We start from the raw sequence: 18,987 nt of genomic DNA, 5'->3' as shown, positions 1-18,987 counted from the left end.
CTTGGGCATTGAAAACGGGTTGGATGGGCATCTGGTCTCAGAGCGAAAAGAACGGGTGGCGCTACTACTACGGATGAGAACACTGTGGATTAAAAATTACATAACTACAATACAGTACAAGATTGAGATTTCAATCGGTCTCCAACATGAGTCTGCCAAGTCGACGTACCGTATGCTGTCCATCGGGTTTTGCGCTGACGAGATTGGGTCTGCCAAGGCTGTCACATGAAAGGCATTTCGCTTGCGGAACTGCTTGAATTGGAAGGAGCCACTTCCGCTAGCGGTGAAGATGCGCTTGTCGTCCCAGAGTTCTCACCGCTGGGCGATCCAACTCCTGGTTTGTCCACTTGATCACTCTCTTCAGGTCGTCTCTGGTTACCGTAGGAACCATGTCCTGATGCAGCAAACGAAACCTGAGGCCGGCCAATTCACTTGCAGCGCAAAAGCTGCAAACCAACTTCATCAGCTTTATTGTCCTTCCATCTTCGGAACCACGCGCGGTAGACGCATTGCAAAATCAGACGGACAATGCCGGAAGCGCAATGTCAGACGACAGGTGCAGTGATCTCTGTGTCTGATACGAGAGTCTTTGCAAGGATCGCGAACATCACCACATCCCGCACGGATGTCGAAGAGCGCGACTACGAGAAGGAGATGAAGCGGCGATGGACGGACATCCACACTGCTCATATGCGCTTACTGAAGGTATGAGAGTGCCGACTTTTCCTTGAACCGTCTCGCAAGCTAATCACTGCTAATGTGCTCCAGGTTGGCCATAGAATCGAGGAGCGCTACGACGGTGATATGACGAGTCTTGAGTACTACGGCCGCCTGGACGCTACCGGACGAGTTCGACTCTTTTCGAAGGTGGAGGGTGAGTCCTACAGAGCGTTGAAAAACTGCCACTTCCCTGATGCGGTGTTCGACGAACCCACCACCGAGGACTATGAGGTACTCCGACCGAAGCTGTTATACCTGCGCATACAGATCGCCAATCTTGAGACCACGGAGAGAGCCGGTGTCATCTCTCGGATGGAGGCCGACATCGTAAGTATGCTGAACGTCCTTGTCAAATACTCTTATTGACTGCAGCACAGATCTCTCGTTCCTCGAAATGCCGCCGTGTGGCCATCACCATCGCCGACGCTTTCCGGTACGTCCTTGAAAAGCAGATTGAACCATGGCCCGGATGGAACTTCACCATGCACAACGTGTCCAGCGCCCTCGATCTGGTCGAACGACTGCAAGTCAAGTTCCAGCTCCCCTCCATTTACTACTTCCGAGTCACCGCAGCGCTCGCAGCCCGCCAACTTCTCCTTACTTGGCACAGTCTTCCATTCTGGTTCACGCTCAACCCTTGCCACATCGACACATACATCAACATGTACGACGAGTTTGCGATGATCGGGAATACCACTGTTCGGCGTCGCAATACGCTCAATTATGCGGCTGTGATGAGCGGACATCCGAAGAACTTTCAGGAAGTTGTCTTTCAGGAGAGGTTTGATTTGACGCAGGGACCCGTGGTGAAGTCGGTGCAGGACTTGCAAGTCTTGACTGCGGCTAGCATTATTGCGGGTCCACTATTTGAGGAGACGTTGCACTCGTTGCTCACGGAGGCCTAGGAGATGTGTGGGCGATGGGGCCCTTGTAAGATTGGCATAGCAGCACAAAGAAGCGGTCGCTGGGGTAAAGACAAAGAGAAGAGTCTGAGTACTGTTACTCCAAGAGCACTGTGTAGCTCGGAACGACGTTGCATGAACGCACATGCTGGCGCATGATCAGCTTGGCTCACAGGAGCATATGACCGTACGAGCAGCATGGCATACCAGAATCCATCACCCGATTACAATTTTCTCAGCATGACAATATGCTCTCCAGTCTCTGAGTCTAGCCCAACTTCAAAGCCGTTGCCGCAACCTCTCTCATGACATTCTCATCTCTCGGCAGATAAATCCTCGCAACCTTCAGCAGCCTCCTGGCCTCGCTCACGTCGCCCAACTCTTTCCAAGCCAGCGCAACGCGGTAGTAAATCTTGCCCATCTGGTCGGCAGCCGGGAAGCCTCTCACCGCCTCCTCTTCCGGCGAGATCATCGTTCGCTCATCAATCCCCACTGCTTCCCGAACCACGTTGATGGTCCGCATGCCCCAGAAAACACAATTCTCGTACTCTTTCAGCTTGAGGTAGACCAAGCAAGTATTTGCAACCAGCTGTACGCGAAGGATCAATCTCTGCTGCTGTCCATGCTTTTGTACAAACGGCTCTTCGGTGAGGATCTTCCCAAAGTAGGCGTCTGCGTGGATATGGCGCTGTCGACCTTTGATCACAATATGCATCGCCAACCAGGACTCGTTGTAGAGTTTCAGTGCGGCCTGATAATTCTCAGCTCTGAGCGCTTCATTGCCAGCGAGCTTCAGACGGGTCGACTCGCGGAGACAGGATTCGGGCGATACATGGGGTTCGGCTTGATGATCTCGAAGTTCTTGCACGATGGCGCGGTAGGGTTTGAGCTCGCCGCAGATGACAGTATCCTTCAGATTCCTGACTTCACCGAAAGGTAGCAGTAAGCGCCGTTGGAGAGACTTAGGAATGCGGCCCTCCTCCCAATCTGGAGTGTATGGATCTCGGAGCGTGAGGTTGAGGCGAAGGTAATTGTTCATGCCAGGATGAGATAGGTCGGCGTAGAACCACGTACGAGTGAATTTGTGGAGATCTTCGAGCAGTAGGACGAAGCACTGCGTCTCGATGTCCGGGTTGGTGTGGTCTGGAGCATCGATGCCGACTTCCAGGCTGTGATCTTGAAATTTGCGGGCTTTGTCCTTGGAGATCAGGATGGGCACATGGCCTTTCAGAGCTACATGGTCTTGTGCCTCTGGCCAAGGGGTCTCGACACGAACGAAGACGTTCAAGTCGCGGAAGATCTTGCGGGATTCGTGCCAAATTTGACGGTTCAACTTGAATAGTACAAGAGCTGGCGCATAGTTGTAGTGGGTGTATTCGTCCTCGTAGTAGACTCGATTGGCATCCGGGTGGAGGATTTCTCTGTAGATGAGCTCCCTAATCTCCGCGGGTACGGTCAGGAATTTCGACGGCTCGGGTTGCGCAGCGGCCAGAGTGCTCGACATGGTATCAGCAGCAGATCGGAGATCTTCGATGGGCCGACATCAGAAAGTCTTAAGATAGAAGTGGCGGGAAAGTGGGAAAAGCAAGCTCCTATAGTCCCGGTGCGGAGGCCGAGGTTCCAGAGGCTTGCACAACTTTGTGAATGAGCATAAAGGCTTGGCGACATCGAGATTCACTTCTGCCGGCCGCCAAGAGCGTCACATGCTGTGCATCGAACTCATTCGACCCAGCTTCTGTGAATGAGTCGGCGGAGAAGAGCATGTCGAGGCGGAGAAGCATTCACGATGGCGAGCGTTCTCCGCCAATTATTCCTCAAGAGAGTGAATGAGCCGCTGGTTGCGAGAAGGTCTCAGAAAAATGGCAATGGGAATTATCACATGCAGGCTCACGCACCTTGATTCACTCTTCAAACAATGTCACTTTCATGATGACAAAATTCCGCCCTCTTGCTCATCAGATGACTTCTCATCAGCTCTCAGCTCTATCCGACAACATCAATTCCTCCACGAAATTGAAAATTACCCAAGCTGTGAGCTGCACCAACATGTCGCTCCATGCACCGCCAAAGAAATCAACCCACACCAACCGCCTCTCAAATGCTCTCCTCACGGCTCGCTCCAGCTTTTCCGCGGACACGACCTCGCCTATCCGCCTCTCCTCGCGGGTCCTCACTTCCCTCCACACAACTAGCGCTTCACTCCTCAAGCAACTCCTGCGTCTGTCCAAACGCCCCGGCTCCGAAGACTACGACATGATCCACATCCGCACATCTCCCAAGACTACCCTCACAGACGACTACAAGCTCTCCGCCACCTACGACACCGTCCTCCCGCGGCAGCACTTCCACTTCGACATATACCGCTCCCTTCAGAAGCTCAACGCCGCGGAGGACGTCATTCAAACAACTGGCTTCACCGTGAGTAGCTCCCTGCAGGAGATCAATCTCATATTCCTCCTCCTCCATCTCCGCGGAGCAGCAGACAGCTATGAGATAAAGGACGAAGCTTCACACGAGCCGACGATTGTCCGCACGATGAATGAAGATCACATCATCCAAGCCTTCAAGATGCTGACCTCGAACTTTACCATGTTTCTCGTCCATCGGCCGGAGGACGGGGGAAGGCAGAGACTTGCGCTCGTCAGATTCGAGGATAGGGTGGTTGGGAACAGGGAGCTGGAGGTTGCGACACAGGTGTGGTATCATCCGGAACTCGCCGAGGGACCGCTGTTTCCAGGAGAGCTCGAGATGAAGAAGGTACCCAATCGAAAGATCAAGAGGACGGCACCGCGAAGCGGAGACGAGGGCCGTAAGAGGAAGCGGCAGAAGCAGGAGTAGAAGAGGATCAAGATGGGGTCTTTGATTCGGAGGGAGCAGGGCGTTGGAAATCGACAGGAGCATCAGCACGAATCGGTGCCACATTGGGGGACAAAGCGTCTTTGCTCCTTGGCATTCCAGGATGTGATAAAGAAGGTCAATATATCACCACATATCGTCGCCAGCTCGGTGACCATTCCATCTCGAAATAAGCACAATGTCTCCTGTCGGCTGGTCAGCACAGGCTGAGTTCGTGGTAAAGCTGTCCAAATACGTGCGATAGCATCATCTGCTTTTTCCACAAGTCCGATTAACAATGTCAAGAACCACTGGGTCCTTCCTAGTCGATTCCGCCCGTATACGGGAATTCTCTTTGCACCTCTGCTTTAGTGGACCAGCTGTCCGAACATCTCGACTGACGACACGAATCACTTATGAGAGCGACATGATGGTCGCCAAGAATGACAGCCGGTCGACCAGGTTGGCGTTCTTGAGCACTGGATATTTCCGTACCCCAGCTCAGACTGCACATTCCAAGCCAAGCGAGCGGGAGTCGTGCGGCGAATGTTGCATGGAGGATTGAGAAGTTCTACCATCGCAAATCCGTACTGCGACAGCAAAGAGGCCGTATCGATGATACATCTTCGACTCGTCATCGCTTGAAGTTCACCGGAGCAATCACACATGAATGGCTTGGTGCGTGCGACTTGAGCGGAAGAAAAGAGGTACGAAGAAGTCTCCCAGGTCCAAGAGCAGGCCGACAACTGGTCTTGCTGATATTGTCAGCTCGTCCCATCTTGGTACAAGCACAAGTCCAGGCCTGTGCATCGAAATTTCTCGGATTCGAGATATTCGACCTAGAGAGATGATGCATGTTGTTGTGTGTAGTTATCTCAAGTAAGAACGGTCGGTGATGGAGGAGGTATGCAAAGTTCGCCTAGTCGGATTGTTGCGGCCTTAGGCTTTAGAACTAAATGACGAAGATCTCTATTTACGACTTGACGGATGCTTCCTCCATCAGCTTACCACCCCTTCATCAAACTGCTCGCTGCGCCTTCGATATGGCAACATACCTTACCTGGCTTTCCGCGAGAAGCCGTCGCCATAATCTTTCGGTCATACTATATTTGCCGACATCGAGCCGAGACTAGGATGCTGGATGAAGCTCTTGTAGAACTAACCTAGTCGTCCAAGACGCGACAATGTTGGAGTTGTTCCGTGCTGCGTCTTGGAAGGTTGGGAGCGCCGCAGCATGCAGCAAAGACCCTACGCGGCAGTTCATTCGGTCGCTGTCCTGTCCACATGAGCGAACTCGAGCCGCCTGCGACTATGCAGACTGATGGAGGAACACCTGGCTCGTGAGCAATAGCCGGGAGACTTTGCCCTATGGGGCTGAGTTTCGCTATCATGCTGGTCACACCCAGGCATCTCGACCTGGCGGTTGCCCCATGGATATGAGAACATGTGGTAAGACTGTATATCTCTCATCCTCTCATCACGCGATTCTCATTGCGTCCTCTCATTGTCCATTTCATCGACAAGAGATCTCGTCATGGGTGCTCATACCGCTCACATCGTTGTCGAGTCCAGCTCAGGAAATGTTACTCCTACTCGAGAGAAGGCTGGCATCTACCAGACAGAGGAGCAGAAAACCCCCGACAACACCCTCGTCGAGAGAGGTATCGACAGACTCCAAGCCGCCATCGATCCAGTCGCGGAGAAGGCTCTTGTTTGGAAGATTGACAAGCATGTCATCCCTATGGTGATGGGCCTCTACTTGATGAGCTTCATCGATCGGTACATCAATTCTTGTTCAAATTATGCGAGAACGCTGACATTGAGCCAGAGTCAATATTGGGAACGCTCGCTTGTATGGCCTGGAAAAGGAGCTCGGCATGGAGGGCAGCATGTTCCAAATTGCTGTTTCCATCCTGTTCGTCACATATGTCTTGGGCGAGCTTCCAAGTAACTGGATCATGAAGCACTACGTTCGTCCATCTCGCTGGATACCAAGCATCACGATTGCATGGGGATTTGTCGCCACCTTCAGCGGACTCGTCCACTCGTACGCGGGCTTGATCGTCTGTCGACTGCTTCTTGGTATCACCGAGGCGGGTATGTGCTTTCGCCCATTATCACAACGAGATCAGCACTGACGGCATCTGGACATAGGTCTCTTCCCAGGAATGGTCGTCTACTTGACTTTCTTCTACACCAAACAGGAGCTCGCTCTCCGCACTGCATTTCTCTTCGTCTCTGCTGCTATTGCCGGATCCGTTGGAGGTCTCCTAGCGTACGGTATCGGCCACATGGATGGAGTGGGTGGTTACAGCGGCTGGCGCTGGATATACATCCTCGAAGGCATCCCGACTATTGCCGTCGGCGTCACCGCTTGGTTCGTCCTCGCGGACGAGCCCGATACTGCCTACTATCTCAACGAAGATGAGCGCAACCTCGTCCGCGCTCGCCGTGCAGCCCAAATGGGAGTGATGGAGACCTTCCAGTGGGAGGATGCTCGGAAAGCTCTGAAGGACTGGAAGACATACGCCTTCGCCGTGGCTCAGTTCTGCAACGCTTGCATGCTTTACACCTACTCGACCTTCTTGCCCACCATTATCCAACAGATCATGCCAGAAGCCGGTCGCGCCACTACCCAACTGTTGACAATGCCCTGCTATGCTACCGGCGCCATCGTCTACATCTGTCTCGCTTGGGTTAGCGACTGGAAGCAGATGCGTGGTCCCATCGCCGCGGTAATGGGCTGTGTTAGTGCTGCAGGTTATGCTACCCTGCTTTCTCGAGGGCCACCCGGTGTGCTATATTTCGGCTGCTTTCTCGTTGCCGCGGGCATCTACATCACTCTCGGACTGAACATTGCGTGGTTGAGTAAGTGCGTTGAAAATCGTCGATCCATGTTGACAGTGTGCTGACTTTCATCTCTCACAGACACCAACAATCCTCGCTATGGAAAACGGACCACAGCCTCCGCCACGCAAATCATGCTGGGCAACATTGCCGGTGTGGTCGCTCCCTTCCTCTACCCGACTAATGATAAGCCATACTTCACTCAAGGCCATGCCGTCAATCTCTCGTTGGTGGGGCTCGGTGCCATAACGTTCGCTTCGCTGTCTCTGTATCTCAATTGGGAGAATAAACAGCGCGCTCTTGGGAAGCGCGATCACTTGATGGAAGGCAAGACGGAGGAGGAAATTTTGGCCATGGGCGATGAGAATCCGCGGTACATGTTCACCACCTAGGTTTTGTCTGGAGCGGCTGCGCTATTGAAAGCTCGCTGGTTGCGTTGAGATATGCGTTTTTGCGTCGACTTCGCCACCCATCTCATTCGCTGTGAATTGTCATGATTCCATCCCTCCGTATGAGTGCCATTGCAATCGAAGCATTAAGTCTGGGATGTCTTCAAAGTCTGCTCTGTTCTGGACTCCTTCACCAGCTCGACAAACTCGGCCCAAATCGTGCCGAAGCCCGAGCTCCAACCTCTTAGGGTTACTGAAGTACATTCCCTTCGTGCCTTCCTCTTCCACAACATCTTCGCTTGCCGAGAAATACCAATCGGACCCAATCTGATAACACTGTGTTGCGTTTGGCAAAGCATCCAAAGTGGAACCATATACTCAAAACCAATCATGCCATTAGACAACGAGATCTCGGGCCGGCTGGCTCTCGTAACAGGTGCATCAGGAGGGTAAGGCGACTCATCTGCTTTACGATCAATGCTCACTTCCTTGACAGTATTGGAGCTGCATGTGCTCGCGATCTGTTCGTACACGGTGCTTCTCTCGCGTTGACGTACTCCTCGAACAAAGCCTCGGTAGATCAGCTCATCGATGAGCTGAAAGCTAGCGACAATGGAAGGAAACTCACCGCACATAAGGCCGACATGGCGTCCGATGGCGATCTGAACAGACTCTTTGACGAGATCAGAACCGAGCATGGTCACGGTCCGGATATCTTGATCGCGAATGCCGGCTACGGAAAACGCACGTCGAATATTCTCGAGATTGACATAGGGGAATGGGACTACACCATCAACGTTGGTCTCCGTATTTCCATCTGCTAAATATGAGTGTACTGAGCATTTTCACAGGTCAACCTCCGAGCAAGTTTTATCCTCACCAAGCTCGCCGTCTCCCACATGATCGAGAAGAAATGGGGCCGCATCGTATACATCAGTAGCATCGCCGCAGGAGGCACCTCGATCAATGGCTGCCACTATTCCGCGTCCAAGGCGGGCGTGCAAGGTTTGTCGAAGAACCTGGCGATCAAGCTAGCCAAGGATGGCATTACCTGCAATGATGTTGCGCCGGCAATGATCACCGGTACGGGTATGATTCCTGATGAGGCGTTCTTGAAGGGTACGCCAGGCGATGTGAGCAACATTCCGGTGGGCAGGTCGGGTTCTACGCAGGAGTGTGCGAATGTGGTAACTATGTTGTGTAAGACTGGATATATGACTGGGCAGAGCATTTTGCTCTCTGGAGGGCTGAAGTAGCTCCCGTAGCTGTCCATCATCGGGCGTAATCAGTGACCTTTGAGCCCTGTTGTCGCATGTCTCGTCACTGTTGGTTCGCGACTCATGTCGGAGCTGAATCCAGAGTCGAGGCTCGGGTAAGGTTGTCAAGAGTGTGTAGAAAGGGAAGAGTGTCGAGAAGATCTGTCTCCTTCCTCAGCTCTCGCTTTTTGTGATGCCTTGATGCCTGATTCTCAAGCCCACCCGCGAAGCTTGAACTCCACCCTCTTTACGAAGGCACAAACAGAACGTCACCGTTCGGCGTCGACACAGAACACGCCTCAGACTGTCAATGATGGCGGACACTTTGCCATCAGCGCTTGAGAAGCTTGATCTGTACACCGACCAGTTTGATGGGGAGCTCGATGACGTTTTGGATCAGACGAGGCCTCGCAAGCGCATCCGGAAATCATTAGAAGAAGTCAAAAGCGAGCTGGAAAAGACATTTCTGACACCTTCAACGTCATTCAGTCCAGAATGGCTAGACAGGCTGCAGCAGAGATGGGAAGCGCCAACAAACTACAATGAGCTCTTTGCGATCGGACCAACCCAGACTCGAACCATCATCCGATTTACGCGAGAGGGTCTGGAAGGACGAGTGACGGGCTACAAAGAAGTGACTGTACCAGCAAACAGTGCTACCGCGAAGAATTCGACCTCACTTCTCAGAAAGCCTGCGAACAGAGCCGATTTCGTTCGTGGAGCCGCGGGTTTCTATCCTTTTGCGCCTGGCGGCCTTGACGCGGTTGAGGCGACAGCAGCATACGAGGATGAGCTTCTCCAGCAGAACCAGCTTGATGGCTCGACCAAGACCGACAAGCTCAACCGGATCATCAATTTCACTTCAGAAGGCGGGCTGCTGACGGTTCCGCCCGGATTCCGCCGTGGACTTCGTGCCAGTGAAAAGCCGAAGCAAGAGGACACGGCCAAGGAGGTTGAGAAAATCCTGGAAGAAGAATCAGACTTGCCTGAAAATGCCACGGAAGGCGTGCCTTTGCCCAAGGACGAGGACGATGAGGACGAGGACACCGGCGAAGATGGCGACGAGGAACTCGATGCTCTCTTGCCTGTAGAGTATCCAGCACTGGCCCCGCATGGAACTCTTGCCGCAGGACGTAACAAGTTCGGCGGTCGAGAACGAGCTCACATGGTGGATGTCAATCGCGATATCACCAATTTTCGAGAACTTGTGCCTGAGATGGCTAGAGACTGGCCGTTCGAGTTGGATACTTTTCAAAAAGAGGCTGTCTATCATCTCGAGAATGGCGATTCAGTCTTTGTTGCAGCTCACACCTCTGCCGGCAAGACCGTTGTTGCTGAGTACGCCATCGCATTGGCTGCAAAGCACATGACGAAAGCCATCTACACATCTCCGATCAAGGCACTGAGTAATCAGAAGTTCCGCGATTTCAGGACCGAGTTTGATGATGTTGGTATCTTGACAGGAGATGTCCAGATCCGTCCGGAGGCCAGCTGTCTCATCATGACCACCGAGATTCTGCGCAGCATGCTGTACCGTGGAGCCGATCTCATTCGCGATGTCGAGTTCGTCATATTTGACGAGGTGCACTATGTCAATGATTCTGAACGCGGTGTGGTCTGGGAGGAAGTCATAATTATGCTGCCGGAGCACGTGACGTTGATCATGCTGTCTGCTACTGTACCGAATACGTACGAGTTCGCCTCATGGGTAGGCCGAACGAAGCAGAAAGATATCTACGTCATCTCAACGCCGAAGCGTCCTGTACCACTCGAGCATTATCTGTGGGCCGACAAGAAGATGTTTAAGATTGTGGACTCGACCAAGCACTTTATCGAGAAAGGCTGGAAGGACGCCAACGATGCCATGAGCGGAAAGGACAAGATCCTTGCGGCGGAACAAAAGGCCAAAGAGAAAGAAGATACGGCAGCAGCAGTAGGTCGTGGAGGTAGAGGTGGCCGTGGTCAAGCCCCTCGTGGTGGTCAGCAACGTGGCGGTGGCAACCAACGAGGCGGGCCTCAGCAGCGAGGACGTGGTCAGCCAGCAACCCGCGGTCAGGGGAACATTGCACGCACTGGTCGCGGAGGTGGCCGGACTACTGCTGCGCAAGACCGCAACATCTGGGTCCACCTCGTGCAGCATTTACGGAAAGAAGAGCTTCTGCCGTGCTGCATATTCGTCTTCTCGAAGAAGAGGTGCGAGGAAAATGCCGATGCCCTGTCGAATTTGGACTTCTGCACTGCCACGGAGAAGAGCGCTATTCATATGATTCTGGAGAAGTCATTGGCTCGACTCAAACCCGACGACCGACAATTGCCGCAAATTCGACGTCTTCGAGAATTGCTCAGCAGAGGTATTGCAGTGCACCATGGAGGTCTGCTCCCGATCGTCAAGGAGTGCGTGGAGATCCTCTTCGCCAAGACACTGGTCAAGGTCTTGTTCGCCACGGAGACATTTGCCATGGGTCTCAACTTGCCGACAAGGACAGTCGTATTCTCTGGCTTCCGCAAGTACGACAACAAGTCTTTCCGAGACCTTCTTCCAGGCGAGTACACTCAGATGGCTGGTCGAGCTGGTCGAAGAGGTCTGGACACTGTTGGTTCCGTCATCATCGTGACGCCTGGCGGCGATGAGGCGCCGCCGGCAGGCCGTCTGCGGCAGATGATGCTCGGCGACCCCACCAAGCTCCGCTCACAATTCAGACTCACGTATAACATGATACTAAATCTGTTGCGAGTGGAAGCTCTCAAGATAGAAGAGATGATCAAGCGATCTTTCTCTGAGAACGCCACCCAAGCATTGCTACCCGAGCACGAGAAGCAGATCAAGCTTTCTGAGGCAGATCTAGCAAAGGTCACGCGTGAGTCTTGCAATACGTGCGACAAGGACATCGATGCGTGTCAGGAAGCCAGTGTCAATTATCAACGACTGACGGCTGACCTTCATCTCGCGATGCTCTCTACTCCGGTGGGACGAAGGATGTTTCAGCCCAAGCGGATCATCGTTTTCAGAGGGAAGAACAATGCACGAACAGCAGGTGTACTTCTCCGAGAGGGCGCCAGCAAAGCCTCGCCGCCGACCGTTCAGATCTTAGAAATTCTCTACCGGAACCAGAGGAAGCGACAGGATCCTGACTTCCTTCCCTACTTGCCTCGATTCCGCAGGCGCTTTGTGCCATTGCCTCAGAACGACAAGGAGATGCAGTTGAGGAACACTACGATCCCTCTAGACAGTATTGAGGCTCTGACCGGCACACACGTATCGATGGATCTCAATGCTGTGCTTCAGAGAGATCCAGAGGCGTTGACCCATGTCAAGTCCGAGCTGCTCGCAACATGTCAGTCATGGACATCATCTTCGTGGACAGAGCTCGATTACTACAAGTACCTGAAGGACATGAACATTCGTGGTCTGATGGATGAGCGGAGAAAGCTTGCCACAACGGCGCAAGAAAAGGAATGCATCCATTGTCCCGAGTTTCCGAAGCATTTTGCCATGGCGCACGATCAGTGGGTTATTCGCGACAAGATCGATTCTATCCGACAACTCATGTCAGACCAGAATCTGCAGCTTCTACCCGATTACGAGCAGCGAATCTGTGTGTTGAAGGATCTCGGATTCATCGACGACCAAACACGAGTTGAGCTCAAAGGCAAAGTGGCCTGCGAGATTCACTCCGCGGACGAACTTGTACTGACTGAACTGGTCTTGGAGAACGTCCTCGCCGATTATGAGCCTGAGGAGATCGTCGCCCTCCTGTCATCCTTTGTCTTTCAGGAGAAGACCGACATCACGCCCAACATCACCCCTGCGCTTGAAAAGGGCATGGAGACAATCGTCAAGATCTCAGAGAAAGTGAATCATTACCAGACACTACACCAAGTCATCCTCTCAGCAGACGACTCGAACGATTTCGTCAGTCGCCCCCGTTTCGGCCTGGTGGAAGTGGTGTACGAGTGGGCGCGCGGGATGCCTTTCAGCAAGATCACAGACTTGACAGATGTGTTGGAGGGCACGATCGTCAGGGTCATCACGAGATTGGATGAGACCTGCAGAGAGGTGAAGAATGCGGCGCGGATCATTGGTGATCCTACGCTATTCACCAAGATGCAGACTTGCCAGGAGCTAATCAAGAGAGACATCTGTGCTACTGCGTCTCTATACATGTAGTAGGGTTTGCTTGGTAGAGGCAAGGGACGAGCCAGGAACACGTAGCCCCCTGCAAATGATGCCGTTCCTGACGTAGATTTACCTTTTTGTGATATCTGTGATTGTCAGCAGTATTGAAGTGAGACACGTGGAACCTGCGCCGCTCTCCACTGCCATGAATTTCGTACCTAGCAGCAGATCGATCTCGTCTCTATCCTTTCATCGGATGCCTTGCCAACGGTTTCATCGTGTGATGTAACTTGTTCGTTGTCTTTCACAAGGAACAAGGTTTTAGAGGACCGCGCTGCCAAGCCGACAACACGTTCATCCTTCCAGCTTTCAAGGGTCGCTTTTCTTGAGCTTTTATTTATTCCCCCGCGATACACCACCGTCAAGCACCACTTTCGTATTTCTCTGGCCTCCACGACGAATCTCCCAGCTGGCCGCGGTGATACTTCTGAAAAGAGCTCTGGATTCTGGCTGTAAATTTGTACACAACATGGACGCTGCCGGTCTGAGGAGCCGCATTCAGGCCACGCTTGATGCAAATGCGGACGTTCGCCGGCAGGCAGAGCAGGAGCTGAAGGCGGTACGTGAGGAAGCATCGTGATTTTGGGAATACCATATGCTGTGGCTCGGAGGATCGGAGAAAGGACGAATTCGTGCAGAGACTGACCCGATCGCAGGCAGAGGAGACTACTGGATTCTTGGACGCACTTCTGAATATCCTGGAGGGGGAGCAGGACAACGGCATTCGCTTGTCAAGTGCGTGCAAGAACCCCGCCATCTCCTGATCAATGAAATGCTGACCTGACCTACCAACAGCTGCCGTCTACTTCAAGAACCGCGTCAACAAAGGTTGGGCCAAGCTCGATGATGGCCCACCTCCGACCTCCACCGCAATCGCCGATAACGAGAAGGCTGCCGTCCGCTCGCGTCTCGTCCCCGTGATCGCATCCGCCCAACCCAACATCCGCCCACAGTTGATCGTTGCTCTGCAAAAGATTCTGCATTGCGACTTTCCCAAGCAGTGGCCCGACTTCGTGGATATCACGATCAAACTGCTCAGCGCGCAAGATGTGCCGTCTGTGTTTGCAGGGCTTCAGTGTCTACTCGCAATATGTCGGACATACCGCTTCAAATTGGGAGACAGTCGGCAGGACTTTGACAAGATTGTGGAGGCCACTTTCCCGCAGCTCTTGAGCATTGGAAACAGCTTGGTGAACGAGGATAGCTTGGAGGCGGGTGAGATGCTACGACATGTGCTGAAGGCGTACAAGCATGCGATTTACCTGGAGCTGCCGATGCAGTTGCGATCACATCAATCGATGGTGGACTGGTGCACGCTATTCTTACGGGTTGTATCCAAGGATCCGCCGCAGAATTCGATGCTGGAAGATTTGGACGAGCGGGAGCTGAATCACTGGTGGAAGTGCAAGAAGTGGGCATACGTCAATCTGAACAGACTGTTCGTGCGGTATGGCAACCCGGCGAGCTTGCAGAAGGGCAACGGCGAGGACTACACGGTGGTTGCCAACAGCTTCATCAAGACTTTCGCGCCGGAGATTCTGAAGGGCTACCTTGCTCAAGTCGAGAAGTGGGTGCAAAAGCAGTCGTGGCTGAGCAAGCCCTGTCTGTCGTATACGCTGGGCTTCTTGGATGAGTGTGTCAAGCCAAAGGCAATGTGGGATCATCTCAAGCCTCACATGCCAGTTCTCATTGAGCATCTGTTGTTCCCAGTACTCTGCCAAAGCGACGAGGATCTGGAGCAATTTGAGGACGAGCCAGCAGAGTACCTTCACCGCAAGCTCAACTTTTACGAGGAGGTTTCAGCGCCTGACGTTGCAGCGACAAACTTCCTGGTAACTCTCACCAAGGCACGGAGGAAGCAGACATTCGAAGTGCTCAACTTCATCAACAACATCGTCAACAAGTACGAGGCGGCTCCTGAAGACCAGAAGAACCCACGTGAGAAGGAGGGAGCTCTACGGATGATTGGTACTCTCGCGAATGTCATTCTCGGGAAGAAGAGTCCGATCGCCGACCAGGTCGAGTATTTCTTTGTACGACATGTCTTTCCCGAATTCCGGAGTCCGCATGGCTTCCTTCGTGCACGAGCTTGCGACACCCTGGAGAAGTTCGAGTCGCTGGACTTCAAGGACCCGAATAACCTCAGCATCATCTACCGCAACATCCTGGAGTCCATGGCCGATCCTGCATTACCAGTGCGCGTAGAGGCTGCACTTGCTCTCCAACCTCTCATCCGCCATGACCCAATTCGAGTCATGATGCAGCAGAACATACCTCAGATCATGCAACAGCTCCTCAAGCTGGCAAATGAGGTCGACGTCGATGCTCTGGCCAACGTGATGGAGGACTTCGTTGAGGTCTTCGCTGCCGAACTTACACCGTTCGCCGTGGCCCTTAGCGAGCAGCTGCGCGATACGTATGTGAGGATTGTGCGCGAACTCATCGAGCGGAACAGCTCAAAGGAGGGTGAAGACGGCTACGGCGACTTCTTGGACGACAAGAGCATCACCGCGCTGGGTGTTCTACAAACCATCGGCACTTTGATCCTTACCTTGGAGAGCACACCGGACGTCCTCGCACACCTGGAAACCATTCTCATGCCCGTCATCACCATCACCCTCGAACACAAACTCTACGATCTTTACAACGAGGTCTTTGAGATCATCGACTCTTGCACATTTGCCGCAAAGGTTATCTCACCTACCATGTGGCAGGCTTTCGAGCTCATCCACCGGACGTTCAAGTCTGGCGCCGAGCTTTATCTCGAAGACATGCTCCCTGCTCTGGAGAACTTTGTCAACTACGGCTGGCAGGCGCTTCTGCAAAACCCTGCATATCTCGATGCAATTGTCGACATGGTCCGAACCATCTTCAAGGATGACAAAGTTGGTGGGGTGGACAGAATTTGTGGTTGCAAATTGGCAGAGATCCTGATGCTTAACTTGAAGAACGGCATCGATCACTACATCCCCGAATTCATTCAGCTCGCCATGACTGTCCTCACCAGCGAGGAGCTCAAGGTCAAGTCGTATAAGACACACTTGATGGAGATGGTCATCAACGCCATCTACTACAACCCACGCCTGGCCCTGAATGTGCTTGAAGCTAACAACTGGACGAACGTTTTCTTCAGCAAGTGGTTTGGCAGCATCGATAGCTTCACCAGGGTTCACGACAAGAAGCTGTCCATCGGCGCGATTACAGCGTTGCTCACATTGCGGGGCGATGAGGTTCCACAGAGCGTGCAACAAGGGTGGCCTAGACTGCTACAGGGTATTGTGCGTCTGTTCCAGACTCTTCCCGCCGCTCTGAAGAACAGAGAAGAGGCGCAGCAGGAGGACGACTTCGGTCTCAGTGGCGACTACGACGACGAAGAAGAGGTATGTTGTCCTGACTCAAATAGTGAGTGATGGTATACTGACAATCTGGTAGGAAGAAGAGTGGGAAGGCGAAGATTGGGAGGCCGAAGAGACCGAAGAGACCACCGATGTCAAAGACGAAAGCACGGCTTACCTCGATTTCCTCAGCCAGCAGGCTAGCAAATTCAACACTGTGCTGGGTGACGACGACGGAGACGACGAGCTCGAGGAAGAGAGCCTGCTCGAGACACCGCTGGACAACATGGAGCCGTATGGTCTATTCAAGGCCACTCTTGAGAGTAAGTCCCAACTTCCCACGATGGAATGGACTCACTGCTAACGTCGTTCACCAGCCATGTCCCAACAGCAACCACAGTTCTACAATCAGCTCACCGCCATGCTCGGTCCGGAAGAGCAGCAAGTCATCAAGGCTGCCCTTGAACAGGCGGACAAGATCGCCCAGCAACAACAGCAGCAGCACGCAGCAGCTGAAGGTGCTGCTGCACCGCAGCCTGCCAACGGCACGAGCTGAAAGGCTGAAGTGAGTCAACTGATGTTCTCCCGAAAATCTAGCGACCGCATGGCAGGGTGGCTGGCTCGAGCATGTAGGAGGTCGTGATCACGAAGGCTCAGCCGGCACAGCTGCACCGATTTGAGCGATGAGTGACGTTGCGAACTTCGCTATTCTGTAGATTTCTCCGTTCCACGAGCGCAGCGCTTTTCGGCCTTTCGCTTTACTCTGTCCTTGCTTGCTACATCACTGGCTTGCATTGGACGATTTAGATACCCCTTATCGACACCTCTTCCTGTAATTTCTTTGTCTATCAGCGCTGTCCGGCTGGATGACGACAATCATGTCTCGAACACATGCACTGGTTGCTGCGGTCAAGTCTGCACACCGCGATGCAGAGATGCATAAGGCTCTGCCTACTGGCAGTTGGGGACTCGGAGTGATCACTCATACGAGTCGGATAGGGAATGTCAGTCTTGTATTGTGACGTCGTCAATGGCAAGTATGCCACGGCGAGGATATCATCCCGATGAATTGCACTGCAACGTGTCGTGTTTCGTCTTGAAGGATGAAGTCCGGCATGTTGCAACCGAGGTTGAGGTGGAGTTGATATATTGCCGCCCCGCTGCCGAAGCTATAGAACTATGCTATCGTCCTGCGTGTACAGCTCTTGTCCCTGTAACCTACCCTCACTACTCACCAGAACTACATCCAGACCTCACAAAATGGGCGAAAAGAATCCCGGAGCCGGCCACAAGAGCCCACCCGTCGAGGTATCATGGCTGAAGCGCGACGTCCTCCTCTTCGCCAACAGCATCGGAGCCACAGCTGATGAGCTACACTACCTCTACGTGAGATTGCTTCCCATCATCCACTTCCACGACCTCATCTAACAACAATGCCAGGAACTCCACCCCAACTTCGCCGCCTTCCCGACCTACCCCATCATCCTCCCGTTCAAAAACAACACCCAAGAAGTCATCGACTTCTACGCCGCACAAGCCTCCTCCCGCCCCGACATCCCGGGCGTCCCCAAACTCGACTCCCGCCGCGTACTCGATGGCGAGCGCAAAATGATCTTTTACAAACCCATCCCGACCACCTCCGCGGGCTCGAAATTCGAGTCCCGGCATAAAGTCCTCGGTGTCTACGACAAAGGCAAGCCCGGGACGGTGATGGAGACGCAGACGGATATCGTGGACGCCAAGTCCGGGGAGGTATATTGCAGTATGATCGGCTCGGCGTTCTTTGTTGGGCAAGGAAACTGGGGTGGACCAAAGGGTCCCAAGGGAGAGAACTTCCCGCCGCCAGAGGGCAAGAAGCCGGATGCGGTGCATGAGAATGTCACGACGGAGGAGACGGCCGCACTGTACCGGTTGAATGGAGACTATAACCCGCTGCACATTGACCCGGAGCCGGGCAAGAAGATGGGATTCGGAGGGGTGATTATTCACGGACTGTACTCGTGGAATGTCACGGCGCATGCGTTGGTCAAGTTGATCGGTGGAGGGGATCCCGCGAGTATACGGGAGTATGCGGCGAGGTTTGCATCTCCCGTGAAGCCAGGGGACACTGTTGTGACTGAAATTTGGAAGACGGGGAAGGTGGATGGGGAGGGGTGGGAGGAGGTGAGGTTTCATGCTAAGGTTAAGGGCGGGAAGGTTTGTTTGAGTAATGGACGGGCAAAGATGAGGGTTGCGAAGCAGGGTGGGAGTAAGTTGTAAATGTTGACAATGTAGCTATGATCAGATGAATTAAAGGATGATTGTCACTTGGTACGTCGTAATTGTTATGATCGTCGACGGAACTTGACTTGCAATTTCCATGTCAGGCAGCGCGATGCACGCAGGCTCCGACAGGTGGGAGGGATATGCCATGTCGGTCGATGGACGCAAACAAGTTCGAAGATCGAGGTTAGGGGTGCTGCGTGTCAGCTACGGGCATGTGTTTGATTGAAACCGGCTCTAGAAGCTGGGATGCCTGACCGAACA

The 18,987-nt window shown here is 53.2% G+C and overlaps 8 protein-coding genes across 8 annotated transcripts; 7 read left to right on the top strand and 1 right to left on the bottom strand.

The window, feature by feature from the left end:
- Nucleotides 1-528: 528 nt before the first annotated feature.
- On the top strand, nt 529-1,086 carry MYCGRDRAFT_91437 (uncharacterized protein; the record flags this gene model as incomplete). The annotated part of the gene is made up of 2 exons (XM_003854534.1): nt 529-705; nt 769-1,086. The coding sequence occupies 2 exons, from the start codon at nt 529-531 to the stop codon at nt 1,084-1,086; spliced, it is 495 nt and encodes a 164-aa protein (XP_003854582.1).
- Nucleotides 1,087-1,890: 804 nt separating this feature from the next.
- On the bottom strand, nt 1,891-3,126 carry MYCGRDRAFT_91436 (uncharacterized protein; the record flags this gene model as incomplete). The annotated part of the gene is made up of 1 exon (XM_003853636.1): nt 1,891-3,126. The coding sequence occupies one exon, from the start codon at nt 3,124-3,126 to the stop codon at nt 1,891-1,893; it is 1,236 nt and encodes a 411-aa protein (XP_003853684.1).
- Nucleotides 3,127-3,668: 542 nt separating this feature from the next.
- On the top strand, nt 3,669-4,460 carry MYCGRDRAFT_91435 (uncharacterized protein; the record flags this gene model as incomplete). The annotated part of the gene is made up of 1 exon (XM_003854535.1): nt 3,669-4,460. One exon carries the CDS (start codon nt 3,669-3,671, stop codon nt 4,458-4,460), a length of 792 nt encoding a protein of 263 aa, XP_003854583.1.
- A 1,531-nt stretch (nt 4,461-5,991) lies between these two features.
- MYCGRDRAFT_85019 (uncharacterized protein) lies at nt 5,992-7,696 on the top strand (the record flags this gene model as incomplete). The annotated part of the gene is made up of 4 exons (XM_003854536.1): nt 5,992-6,236; nt 6,286-6,554; nt 6,612-7,325; nt 7,386-7,696. The coding sequence occupies 4 exons, from the start codon at nt 5,992-5,994 to the stop codon at nt 7,694-7,696; spliced, it is 1,539 nt and encodes a 512-aa protein (XP_003854584.1).
- Nucleotides 7,697-8,083: 387 nt separating this feature from the next.
- Nucleotides 8,084-8,997, top strand: MYCGRDRAFT_69382 (uncharacterized protein; the record flags this gene model as incomplete). Its single annotated transcript, XM_003854537.1, has 3 exons — nt 8,084-8,142; nt 8,190-8,490; nt 8,545-8,997. The coding sequence occupies 3 exons, from the start codon at nt 8,084-8,086 to the stop codon at nt 8,947-8,949; spliced, it is 765 nt and encodes a 254-aa protein (XP_003854585.1).
- A 265-nt stretch (nt 8,998-9,262) lies between these two features.
- MYCGRDRAFT_99415 (uncharacterized protein) lies at nt 9,263-13,325 on the top strand (the record flags this gene model as incomplete). The annotated part of the gene is made up of 2 exons (XM_003854538.1): nt 9,263-9,337; nt 9,401-13,325. 2 exons carry the CDS (start codon nt 9,263-9,265, stop codon nt 13,115-13,117), a joined length of 3,792 nt encoding a protein of 1,263 aa, XP_003854586.1.
- Nucleotides 13,326-13,595: 270 nt separating this feature from the next.
- MYCGRDRAFT_56278 (uncharacterized protein) lies at nt 13,596-17,235 on the top strand (the record flags this gene model as incomplete). The annotated part of the gene is made up of 5 exons (XM_003854539.1): nt 13,596-13,685; nt 13,783-13,861; nt 13,922-16,506; nt 16,559-16,784; nt 16,839-17,235. 5 exons carry the CDS (start codon nt 13,596-13,598, stop codon nt 17,015-17,017), a joined length of 3,159 nt encoding a protein of 1,052 aa, XP_003854587.1.
- A 449-nt stretch (nt 17,236-17,684) lies between these two features.
- Nucleotides 17,685-18,745, top strand: MYCGRDRAFT_103583 (uncharacterized protein; the record flags this gene model as incomplete). The annotated part of the gene is made up of 2 exons (XM_003854540.1): nt 17,685-17,847; nt 17,902-18,745. 2 exons carry the CDS (start codon nt 17,722-17,724, stop codon nt 18,718-18,720), a joined length of 945 nt encoding a protein of 314 aa, XP_003854588.1.
- Nucleotides 18,746-18,987: the final 242 nt, after the last annotated feature.

Source organism: Zymoseptoria tritici, chromosome 3 (genome assembly GCF_000219625.1).
Source record: "Zymoseptoria tritici IPO323 chromosome 3, whole genome shotgun sequence".
NCBI lineage: Eukaryota > Fungi > Ascomycota > Dothideomycetes > Mycosphaerellales > Mycosphaerellaceae > Zymoseptoria > Zymoseptoria tritici.
Note: the sequence above shows the minus strand (reverse complement) of the source record. Positions and strands in the feature narration are given on the sequence as shown.